The sequence below is a fragment of the Takifugu rubripes genome, chromosome 7 (assembly GCF_901000725.2).
Source record: "Takifugu rubripes chromosome 7, fTakRub1.2, whole genome shotgun sequence".
Lineage (NCBI taxonomy): Eukaryota > Metazoa > Chordata > Actinopteri > Tetraodontiformes > Tetraodontidae > Takifugu > Takifugu rubripes.
In genome coordinates, this window is record NC_042291.1 from 5,410,284 (window position 1) to 5,423,012 (window position 12,729).

Consider the following 12,729-nt stretch of genomic DNA (forward strand, 5'->3'; position numbering starts at 1 on the left):
ACAAGGATGAATTAGAAATTAAATGGATTTAAAGAGGAAGTCGATGCCCTAAATGGAGACGACTGAAGCGTCTCGTCAAAGTTGTGTCTGCTGAAAACCTTCTTTGTTCTAAATTCTTCAGAGATCAAAGCAAGACTCTAAACATTTGGACAGAAATGTGGCACACACACACACAACGAGAGCACACGAACCACATGAGGGATGATGAAAGAGGTGTTTCTTATCAGGAGGAGGGGCAGATAAAAACACAAAGAACAGAAATCAGGACAAACAACCATGTGTAGGAAGTAAATCCAAACCAACCCAACAAAAGGATGTTTTTTCTTTTAAAGTCCTGATGATTTGTCACATTTTTTGGTGTTTCTTGCCTGTGATGTCACACGTCACATGACTGAGGTTGTGAAAAATGATGGTTATCTTGTACGTGGAAACTTAGTGAACCCTTGTTCTTTATTCATGCCATTTGTCTGTGTTTAGGTTTGCTCATGCACCACCCAGGAGTCTGTTCTCGCCACCCTGACGATCAGCTCAGACCTTTATTTAGAGGTTAAATTCAAATGAGTGCAACAGGCAAACAAACAAGCATCCAGCTCTGAGTAACGGTTGTGTCTGATGGTGCAGATCTGAGCCAGGCTGCTGCAGGCTGGATGAATGCCAGGAGAAGTCTGACCTTTATTCTTCACCTTCTGTGAAAGAACATTTGATTTTTATTCATTATCTACCAACGCCGTCACTTGTTTCCTTGGGTTGGTTTCAAACTGCTGCAGACTGCAGAAATATTGCTGTTAGCTGAGGTTCAGTCAGGCTCTTGTTGGGCCTCAGCTTTAGTTCCACCTCCATCAAGGTCAGGCCACAGCAACGCATCGGACAGGAGATGTTCAATAATGACTCGGTTTTATTCGATTTCATTGGTAAGAGACATTAAAGCAACTTAAAACATTATTTCGCTGTGTGGAACGTTTGGACCTTCTATCAAAAGTGAGGCAAATTTAAGGTGAGGACATTTGATTTTGGAGGTCGGTGACTCTTAGATTGCTGTGGGACCGGAGAAAGGACACGTTGGACTCTGGATGTCGGCGGGCTGACGACATGGCTTCATCTCCACCTGCCTGGAAAATCCTGTTTAAAAACCCACATTAATCTGCACTTCTGGTCAGGAGCAGGAAAGAGTTGTAACAGAGTAGATGATATAAATATAAGGCCGAGCTGGGTCAGAGGACAGACAGACAGACAGACAGACAGACAGACCTATATAACAGATTGAGACGTGCAGACGTAATCCAAAAGGGTTTAAATCTCTGCTCGTACGCGTGATTATCTTTTTTTTTTCTTCTTTTTTGAGGTTGCAGTCTCTAACCGCATCAGACTGGCAGGGAAATCATATTTTCTATGGTCTGAATTTGCTCCAAACTCCTGATGTGTATGAACCGCATCAGAGTTGCTGCAGCGCCGGCTTTTAGCCGCATCCCTCTTGAGTGCAGAACCGTGTTTTTAAAGCTGGGATCCAGTGAGGAGGAGAGGAAACGTCTGTAAAGGTCTGTGGAGATTCTGCACAAACAGATGCAGGCAGAGTCCTTCCTGCGTGATCGAAGCAGCATTGTTGTCTTTGAAAAGACCAGCGAGGCCACTTTGTGCCTCCGATGGAACACAAAGTCCTCACAATGGACCGGCAATACAGAGATGATCAGCTTTGGTTACGTAAGGAAATGTGTCTTTCTCATGCCAAGTCTTTAAAAACGGACTGGCGTCTGATGCCAAGAGCGGCTGAGATGATTGGCTCAGTCTGGCTCCTGACGGTTGGGCAAAACTCCAAAGTAATGTAGAGGAAATAATTCCACAAAGTCACTGCAGATGTGGTTTGAATACACGCATTTATTACAGTGAATTTAAAAAAAAAAAAGCAGTTATAAATAAACAAACATGCTTCTACGTCGTGTGTCTTCATCTTTTTGGTGAAACAACAAAGCTCTGTTTGTGCTCGGAGCATCTACACAGCCAGAAACTACAAAAGCGACACTAATCCCAACAACTAGATAAAATGAGAGTGAACCCAGCACACACGGACGCCCTTGACCTAAATATATACAGGATGAGGTGATCATTCTCTCAGTCAGCGGTGAGAACGTTACTGAGGCACGTCGTCTTACAACAAAGAAAAATCTGGTGTCTGAAATAGAAAAGAACAACACAGTGTCTTCTAATGTAATTACAACATATAATTACCTTAAAAAAAAGTCAATGACCCATTTGGACCTGAAATCTGAAAGGATACATTCTTGAACAATAATGTCTGCTGTCACGTCTCCCATCCAGCATACTCCCACATCTAAACCTAGCAGTCTAAATCTATCACCTTTATATTTATACTATAGAAAAAGCTTTGCAGTCACATATTGACACCTTAAAGCTTTAGAGTGCTGAGTTAGCAGTGTTGGGTGTGATCCTCAACGGGTCAACGGGGCAAACGTCTGCTTGGCTCAAGTTAGCAAGTGAAGACATGAAGTTGGAGTGCACATGGAGCAAGCACCTGAAATGTTTCTATATCCACGACCTGTGAAAACGACTTATAAAAAAGCAACCGTGAGAAACAAACGTGACGCCTCTCTGCTTAGCTTATGTGTTTACGTGTGATGATGAGATAAAACCAGTCAGTAAGGTCCGTCCAGTCCACTCGTTCTCCCGTCCTCGGTTGAAACACAGTCAACAATGAGCCTCCTGGTGGGGGTGGACTCCGTGGTGCAGAGGTCAATGTGAGGACTCCTTCCACCTTTTTAAATCAGTTTCATGGTGAATCTCCCCCCTTCTCCTCCGTCTCCTCCCCCACCTCCCATGGAAGACCGTGGAACAAAGTCGATGGTGGCTGTGTGCTTGATCTGACCTTTGCTCTGGCTCCAGAAGAACATGAAGACGAAGCAGATGGCCACCGAGCTCAGGAAGGACAGGAAGCCCATGGTGGTGGCGATGATCAGGGTCTTGGCATCAAATGGGTACGGCTTGGCCATGTGAGCGGAGGAGTTAGAGGCTTGAAGATTTGTGGGCTCCGTCCAACCTTCGTCTGAAAAAAGTGAGACGGTCCGATTTCGAGGGACCCCCTTCACGTACAGGCCCACGGACAGGCTGTCATTGCCGGCGGCGTTGCCTGCCAGACAGTGATAGGTGCCGCTGTCCTGAACCTGGGCAAAGCGAACCTCCAAGGTCCCGTTGGGCAGAACTCTGATTCGTCCCGTTGGAGAAACCACATTTTTATGTGAGGACATCCAGGTGATGGTCGGGAATGGATCCCCATCAGCCTTACAGGAGAACAGCACTGTGGTGCCCTCCTCCACCCTCGCCTCCTGTGGCCTGCGGTCCATGATTCGAGCAGGGCGGCAGGTGAACAACCGGGGGAGCTCCTTCTCTGAGAAGTCTCTGAACTCCCGCTGTCGCACCATGTCGGGCGACGAGCAAGTGGGCTGGTGTCCGTCGAAGTTCAAGCGCAGCCGGCGGCGCACGACCCAGAGCAGGCGGCAGTCGCAGGCCAGGGGATTCCCATCCAAACGCAACACCTGAAGGTTCCCCACAGAGTGGAAGATGCTCTCCTCCAGCGTAGAGAGCTGATTGGATGTGACGTTAAGCATGCGGAAATAGGACAGTCCTCTAAAGGCCGCCGGTTCTATTCGCAGCAGCCCCCCTCCCGCAAGATGCAACTCTTGGAGTCTCAGGAGGTCCCCCAGCATATTACCCTGGATGACGGTGATGGGGTTGTAGGACAAGTCCAGGAAGCGCAGATACACCAGGTGACGCAGTGCTGGGTAAGGAATAGCACTGAGGTTGCAGCTGCTGATGACCAGCGAGGTCAGGTTAAGACCAATCAGACTGTTGCTGGCCACAGTGTCCAGCGCCGGCCAGTTGGTAATGTGGAGGCTACGCAGACGGTGGAGACGTCGGAAAGCGTTGTTGGGCAGGGTGGAGATTGTAAGGCGGAGCATGCGGAGACGAGTCAGGCTCTGGAGCTGCGACAGGGCCTCGGTGGGCACAGAGGTCAGGTTGCTGCGATCTATGTTCAGTTCCTGCAGATTGTGCAGGCCGAAAAAGGCCCTCTGGGAGATGAAGACCAAGTCGTTTTCCTCTGCTTGCAGCCTCTGCAGGCTCGTCATCTCTTTGAAGGTGTAGTCCAGGAACACCAGGATCTCATTCTGGCTCAGGTCCAGAAACCGCAGACCTGACAGACCAGAAAACACCCCGACCGGGATGATCTTGAGCCGGTTATTCTTAAGCCGAAGCGTTCGGAGATTCTGTAGGCCCTGGAAAGCCTCCACCTCAATCATGGAGATTAGGTTATCGCTGAGATCCAAGTCTTGAAGTTGCAGGAGGCCCCAGAACTGGCGGCGCCCCACAGTCTTAATCTTATTGTGGGATAAATCCAAACACTTGGCATCACTGGGAAAGCCCTCCGGAACCAAATTTAAATGTTTGCCTGAGCAGATGAGTTCTCTGGCCTCGGGTCGACACACGCAGCGCGGAGGACAGCTCCCGGCAGACACACACAGTCCAAACTGGAGCAGGACGCTCCACACCAACCACCGGACCACTGACTCCACAAACATCTTACCCCCGGCCTAGACGAGGCACAGAACACATGAGCTTCAAAGCAAGCGGAGCACCGATACAAGTTCATCAGATTAGATTGACGCACCGTTTCAGTCTCGGATCACCGATTCTCATAACCAGTAGGAGTCACGTTAGAAGCCGACTGGAGGTGTGTCCTCTTCTGAGATGTGGTTCCATCAGCAACGCACCCTTAGGAGGAACCTGAGCAGAAGAGGAACATAGAAACGTCTCAACTAAACCGGTTCTGACAGAGTAGCGTCCTTCTACGGTCGGTACCCGTTAGGTCCAGTTAGCTCGTTTAATCAGAAAAACATCAGCATTTCTGAGCATCTTCAGACCAACAAGTGACATCAGCAGCACCGACTGGTCTCTTCCTTCACTTCCATCTGTGATTCAGCAGATGAGAGGCCAGGACAACCAAAATGAATTAACAAACAGCTCTTAAATTCCCGAGCAGCCTTTCTGCACCACTTTAAATCATTCATTTTGAGTTTTTCTGCATCTCATAGAAACGAGTTTCTGTGTGAAGAGGAGAGGGGGACGGGAAGGCAGGAAATCTGAAAAGGTGCGGTAGCACATTAAATTAAACCGCGATTAAAGACAGAATGAGTCTGTTTGACCCATTAATTCCATTCAGATTCTAACTTTTCTAAACACAAACAGAACCAACGACTACTTCCTGTCGTCTTTGTGAGTTTTAAGGTCAAAACATGGACATTAAAATTTGACATGATGAAATAAATCCATCAGCCTGAACTGCTGCTGGGAAAGTCTGTGACATAAATTGTCCCCAGCAGCCACCAGTGAGACCAGTTCCTGCATCAGACACCTCAGCACACACAGAATAAACTAAAGTGGGAGCCAGGAAATGAAAGTGGTTACCAGACTGGGTCCAGTCATCATCAGACCATGTCCATGTCCTCAGGCCAGGAGCTTCTGCGTCCGTCTCATCGCTGCTCCGAACAAACCGCTCTTATACTTGCTGCCATGCATCAGACGCCTCACGTACAGTTCTACTCAACTACAGCCACTCAGACCAGATGACTCTTAACACCAGTTCAGGGAGTTAATCCTCTGGTGAGAGTTTCTGACTACGTGTGCACTCAGGATTTATATTAATTAGGTCAAATATCCAGTCGTGCTCCTCAAAAGTCTGAACAGATGCACATCTGAGGAACCCACTTGGTTGTTGTGATGGTACCCCCTCCGCTCCACCGGCCACGTATGAGAAACGCAGCAGTAAAAACCCAATCGGGAGTCGTGACCACGCCCCCCCGCCGTGATTGGCCACGCCCCCTCCGTCATGATTGACAGCTGGACAGCTGCTGTTTGTCACTGCTATAGTCTGCAGTGATCTTTATTGAAATGATCGGACATTTTTAGTCCAGCAAATCACTGATGAGACTCTTGGGACACTTTTCCTTCCTCAACCAGCCAGACAGCGTCAGGTCTGACCACTTTTTAAAGACAATCCTGTCCTGGCAGCTGTCGTTTTGGGTCAACCCATCTCTCAGCTCCCTAGAGACAACAGCGTCCCAGCGTCATCAGACGGACCTCATCAACACTCTGAGCTGCAGAACTTATCACCTCCTCAGTCTGTGGATGGCTGCCATGACCAGTTAAATTAGGACTTTCTTCTTACCGACTGCACACAGCTGCAGATTCAGTCGTCCCTGTCTGGCTCCTCATGTCGCTACGGTCGGGTTGTCAAGAAAAGGATGACTTGATTGAAACCTTTTCACTACAAGAGCACTGCACGGTATCTTGTGGATTGGAAAAGAGCTATTTTATGGTATTTAGGCGCTAAAGAACCTTATGACTCTATTGTGTCAACTGAACTTTGACCACAGTGGACAGTTTATGACATTGTCTCCACCTGAGGGACACGTCAGGGGACACTCTCCATCGGGAGGCCACCCAAATCTATTCACGGTGAGGGACAAGAGAGTTTAAAATTGGGGAAAAGACAAATTTTAACGGCTAGAAAATCTTTTCTTCTTCTACTTCCTGCTGAAGTGCACCACGCTGCATCCTACCACGATGCTCTTCGCTCCAACAGAGCTGTGCATCAATAGTGGAAACACTGACAGTTTGACAGAGATGTTTTCTTTGTCTGTTCCAGGCCTGCAGGGTGACAGCCTCCTCTCCTCTGGGTCTCCGTGCCAACCGGCCCATCCGACAGACGAACAATCTGATCCCGGCTGAGTTTTTTGACACTTGTCAAAGTGCTATTTTAGGCTCATCGCAGCCTGAGAGAAAAGACGCTGGCTCAAATCCCCAATTAAAGCGGCTGGAACAGAATAACAGTGCAGGGATCAGCGGGCATGACTTGTGTCTTCCTGCGAGTGTGTGTGGCTCTCACTGTTACCAGCTCGTGTGGCTGTGTGCCGGCGACTGTTGTGTGTTTTTCTTTTTCATGAGCTTCTGGCACCTGCTGCAACGCCGAGGCCCCGAGAGATCCAAGCTAGCAGCAAACAGGGAAAGGTTTGTCCGCAGAACAGCTGTCGGCCACAGAACTGGAAAACAAAAGGGATCTCAGATTTGCCTGTTGGGTCTAGGGGCGGAGGAAATGGGACATCCCAGAAGGGCTCCGACTGGATCCTGCAAACGTGATATCTTATCTGCCAGATGAGCAGAAGATACTTTAGATTTTCCATTTTACAGGCGAGTAAACTTCTACGATGTGCCATCCTGGCTTCAGGTTATGGACTAGAGGAGAGGAAGCCTGAACTAGAATGTCCACGAAGGAACATAGCTAGACTCCTACTCTAAACGATGTCTCATTAAATTTGACCATCAGCCATTAAGAGAAGCTCCAGATACTGAACTGTAACTAAAAAGGTTCTTGTTTTTTTTATCCAGTACAGTTTTAATTTGGTTTTGAATTTCAGCATCTGCTCTTTCATAATCCTGTTTATGTGAATAGCAATGTCCATGTCCACATTACATAACATCAGAATAACATTTTCAGATCACGTCGAGGTCAGGTGGGCATTTTTAATAATGTTTCCAAAACGCTGGGAGGAAAATAGGGATGAGGAAGGACGTTCGCGGCAGAGATTAAATCCATCTGAGCCTCTCTTAAAAACCAACCCGGATTGATTCTCTCCTGTTCCTGCTTTCTGAATGTCCTCTGGAGATTTTTACTGTTTTCTCTGTGACAACTGAGCTGTAAAAATGTAAACAAACAGGATTTCAGGCTGAAATCAAGACACGCGACCATGTTTGCAGCAGAGTGACAGACAGATGTTTCCAGTGTTTCCACTCCTGGATTTATGGTCAAACTGGGTCGCAGAGGCCCGTCAGCCTGCACGCTGGCTAAAACGGTTCTTTCGAAGTTCCTCATTCTGACAAATTCAGCCTCTGCGCACCATCACAAAAGTGCACCGTCTGCAATATTAATAATAGCACAAATAAATGAGGGAAGGGAATTAGTCTCTGTGCTGCGTCTGTGTAACGTGACAAATGAGGTCGCCTTCGCTCAGAGCCACAGGACCGGGGGTCACGCACAAAGAGAAGCTGTCGGGACGCATGGACGGGTCAAAGTTCCGTCTTTAGGCTCAACTGTGCTCAAACAAGGTTGATTTTGATATTAGTTACCATCACAATCACTATTGTGAGGCCTCCATCATGGAGCATCTCTGGACCCATCTCTCACCTGCAGGTCACTAAGTGGGCCCAGGTAAGGCCACCTAAGGTGCTGTGGGTTTACACTTCTACTCTGTTTCTTTGCCTCAGCACCCAAAAGCTCCCTGAACCTCAAACAGACAGCAAAACCTTCAAAACTGATGGAGGTGAAGACGTTTCCCCCTTCAATTCATCTTCTCTACATTTGGACATTTCTGCTCTTCCAGATTTCAAGTGGAACATTTGATTCAAAAAGTCGCTTTTGGAGGAAGAAATAAATGACGAGTCCAAAAGTGCTCCATCCAGTGAGGGAGTCCCAGGACTTTTAACCTCCTGTAGAAGATTCCGAGGCTGTAAATCCCACTTCATCACTCAGGAGACCCAGAAAGACTCCACATGTCTGCCTCTTAAAAAGCTGCACTGAGACTCATCACATCGTCTGTCTCACCACATAGAAGACCTCCCGATTACTGAAGACCCTCCCCACTAATGAAGATACCCCCACTAATGAAGATACCCCCACTCAGGGGCAGATAAAGCCAGAATCCATAACAATCCACCTGTGTCTAGCCAATGACTGCAGACTCCAGTCTGACCTCACCAGGCCTGATACTCTGACTGATTCTTTCCATCGTTCTTGACTGGAGGCCTGTGAAGGGAAGGATCTTCTGGGAACGTCCTGCTGGCACGTCCATCTTCTCTAACCTCAGATAAAAGTAGAGAAATGCAATTATTATTGAACATACAGAGTGATTCTCTGCCCGGGGAATATCTCCAACAGCTGAGTGGCCTCAACAAAGAGGAAAAATAGAATAGATGGTACTTGAGATGAATGATGTCCTCGCTGGTGGAGTAAAACACGGACCCATCTGCTGAGTCAGCACATTCCCTCATGATGCCTTCACAGTCAAATACTTCCAGAGGATCTCAGACCTCACCAGAGGGCTGCCCAGGCCACTCTGGGCCTGCTCCCACTTCCTGCACCACAACCAGATCAATGATCCGAGGGCACCTGATCCAAATCACCTCATCCCTGTGAAACTGTCATCAGATGTGACGGAACACAAAACCGTTTCCCGATTAGATGTGAAACGTTTAAAATATTTGCCACAGACAGCTTCCGTGTGCATCAGGGTCAGCCTTCACATCCCCATCTGCAGAGATGATGCGTTACATAAACCCTCCATTATTCATTAGGCAAAATAATTGATTAAAAGTTAGCATGTCGATCGTTTTAAACCAGCGCCAGACCCAGATACCGGCGCGGATGAATCAGACTGGGGAGGACGCGTCTCTGGAGAGGAGAGCAGCATGAAAGACAAACTGCAGCATGAAAGGAAGTCTCCAATATAAAGATAAAGAGCTTGTTGCTGACACCAGCCTCAGGCAAACACCATTCAATGGTGTCGGTGCCCCTGCTGTACAGTGAGCATCTGATGTTTTTATTCATCTTCTAAAAAAACGACAGTGTGGCCTAAATACCGCTTGTGTGCATGGTGAGTTTCTAAGTGCCTCCTGCTGCAGATTCTGCCTCTAACCAGGATTTTAGCGTCCGACCCCTCCACAGAAGGTCTGCTGGGGGGGAGGCTGAGCTGACGGGAAACGTCGCTGAAAACGGCTGTAATCTCGTTTCATTAGGACTGGGAACAGCGGCGCGCTGATGCGTTATCACCGGCTCAGATGCTTCCTCTCCTGGCAGGCTCGCCAACACCTTTGGTTAATCCTCGTGTTAAGGTGCTACAGTTGGAGCAGAGGAGGTTCCAGGCTTGATAAGACGGTTTGGTTTTTTTTAATTAATCCCAATGAGTGAAAAAAAGCCAAAGTTTAAAGACTCTGGCTCTCCCCCACTGCTCAGGGACAGGATTTTACTGCTGCCACAAGTCCTCGAGGGCAGAAGACTGGCTATGATGAGCCTGGGAAGTGCTATGGCATCATGGCGGGATGCAGCTCCATTATTAAACAACATCCATCACAGATGAAAAGCTTTCCGACACCAGTTAGGGAGAGCCAGCGAGAGGCAGGCTTGACTTTTAGCTCTTCTTTAGCCGCATTTGCAGGTTTCCTCCCTGCTTTTCTGACTCTGGAGCCTTTTGTGTCAACCTTATCAAACAGGAAGTGGAATAGAAATGGAAAACAATGCAATACCTGTTTAAGCCCCTGAGGGGGAAGCAGCGCTCTCTAGTGGACGCTGCTCAGCATAATACAGTTGTCAAGTCTGCATGGATTTGAGTTTGAACATGTAAAACACATAAAAGACAGATCAAGCTGCATATTTCTGCCCCTGCAGCCAGAAACAGCGAGAGGGGGGCTTGTCGTGATCTGCTGCACCTGAGCCACTTATCTGAGGTCTGAAGCAGCCTGTAACAGTCCAGCTAAATCATCTGCAAACAAGGAGGCTGACATACTTCCTGGGCAGAAAATGTCCTCTGATTAAATTGCCTATTTGGCAGAGTCCCAAGTGTCAAATCACTGGTTCCCTTTATGGTGATCTGCTCCTCCTGGCACATCATGACCAGTGTGTGTATGTGTGTGCGTGTGTGTGTGTGTGTGTCCGTGTCCTAATTACACTAAGGTGTGGGAGGACAGGGAGAAGGTGTGTTGCAGGTTTGAATCCAGCTTCCATCAGACTGCAGGTGACACAATGATCAAATCAAAGACCAAGGGGAAGTTTTTACATATGTCTGAGTCAGTCCTTCTGACACACACACACACACACACACACACGCACGCACGCACGCACGCACGCACAAACACACACACACACACACTCGGTCGCTCTCTTTCTCTGTCTGAGGAGGGAAATGAGGCTGCAGTTGTCTGTAATCCCAATGAAACACAGTTAAAAACAGTCTGCGAGGCCCTTTTTAGGTTTATAGAACAAACTCTTGTGAGGATTAAAGCTCACATGGACCGAGTGCGACTCCACAGACAACAGCATTAGGGGGGAAAGCTCACAAATCAACAAGGCAAATATGTCAGCAAAGATTAGCCCGTAAACAGCAACAACCGAAATGGGTCAGCGTTTCAATAGGAGAGGAACAAATGACCAACTCACGCCTTTAAATAAATGCTAATAATAAACCCAAAAACGATTTATGACCTCACATTTGCACGTTTATTCCTCCGCCTTCTCCAAACTCCTGCAGTTAAAGTTTAAGGTCAAAAATCGTTCAGCCTCGTCAAGATTTCTGATCCGATTGAAACAAAACCGCGCGTTTTTACGCGAGGTGGTCTGAAGAGCGCAGGCTGATCATCGGAGGAACAGCAGAGGAAAGTGAGGAACTCACCCGCTGAAGCTTCCGCGCACATCGCTTGCACCTCTTCACCGTTCGTCTTCATCTCTGCGCGGGACACTTTGCCTCCTCTTCCTCCTCCTCCTCCTCTGGCCGCGTTCACACACACTTTTCCAACATCTGTCGCTTTGGAGAGCGCACCTCGCCCCCCTTCCTTCATTAATTTCCGACCGCGGAACACCTCGGGGATTTTTCGGATAATTGCGCTACTAAATTAATTTGGGTCGACGCGTGCGTGCGTCCCGCCGTGCGTGATGAGGATGCTGATGGTGATGAAGACCTGAGGACGCGCAGCCGATTCTGCTCAGATGGAGCTGAAGTCACTCAGATTTAAGAGGATAGATCTGCAGTAATGCCTTCAATCCGCGCGTCCGCGAACGTGTCTGCGTGCGCGTACAGACTTTCTGTCCGTCATAAAACCTCTGCGAGCAACATCCCGCCATAAATATAATCCCGCACGTGATCAGCTGAGGTTCGGTGGCAAGTTTTAGGCAGAGAAACTCGTTTGTTTGACTAGATGAGCAGAACTTTGAGCATCGAACCTTCAGGAGAAAATGATGGTTTACATCATCCAAGATCTCCACCACAGTCCTGGTCCCCAGGGGATCCTCCATACCTGAAGAAAAATCTGATGGAAATAATGTGATGGTATAATAAAATTAGCTTTGCCTCAACCACGTCGACGTTGTGAGACAGCGAGGGGACCCGAGACGCACAAATAATAATGATGATAACAATAATATGGGTGGCCAAGCATCCCCAGGCTGTCAGCTCTGAGGGGATTTATGGGTTTTCATCCGCCTGCTGAGGGAGCGCTGGCAGGTTTCCAGGCCAGAACATTACTATGGCAGCTTTCACTGAGGTCGGCCAAATCTGTGGACTCAACAACAGCTGGATGCCATGAAGAGGCGAGGAATACCCCTTCACCCACAACACACACACACACACATAGAAAACACTAAGATTTCCCATTCTGGGTCTGGGTCCAAGGACGACCCTCCACAGTTGGTCCATTTGGGACCTGACCTGTCCGACTTAGCTGGAGGTGGAGGACTGTCAAAAATGGTTCCTTCATCACCAACACGGAAGAAAAAGATTAGTCGTGATAATCCTCAGATGGTCCGATTCACTCCTGATCTCATCAGGTATCGTTATAGCAACCGTTGTCCCCGTCACCAGGATGCTGACACCTGATCCAGAGAACTACACACACATGTCA

At 48.2% G+C, this 12,729-nt stretch overlaps 1 protein-coding gene across 2 annotated transcripts; it reads right to left on the bottom strand.

Moving 5' to 3' along the window:
* Window positions 1-1,834: 1,834 nt before the first annotated feature.
* On the bottom strand, window positions 1,835-11,906 carry lingo4b (leucine rich repeat and Ig domain containing 4b). Of its 2 annotated transcripts, none has more exons than XM_003965805.2 (3): window positions 11,505-11,906; window positions 4,676-4,791; window positions 1,835-4,598 (listed from the first exon to the last, which is right to left on the bottom strand). In XM_003965805.2, the coding sequence occupies exon 3, from the start codon at window positions 4,584-4,586 to the stop codon at window positions 2,772-2,774; it is 1,815 nt and encodes a 604-aa protein (XP_003965854.2). In that variant the 5' UTR covers window positions 4,587-4,598; window positions 4,676-4,791; window positions 11,505-11,906; the 3' UTR covers window positions 1,835-2,771. The 2 variants fall into 2 exon arrangements, with proteins under 2 accessions (XP_003965854.2, XP_029694636.1); XM_029838776.1 differs by lacking the exon at window positions 11,505-11,906 and adding an exon at window positions 5,473-5,883.
* Between the last annotated feature and the right edge of the window lie 823 nt (window positions 11,907-12,729).

Bases quoted from the DNA above. Each gene is read 5' to 3' on its own strand.
- lingo4b (XM_003965805.2), bottom strand. From the start codon at position 4,586: ATGTTTGTGGAGTCAGTGGTCCGGTGGTTGGTGTGGAGCGTCCTGCTC.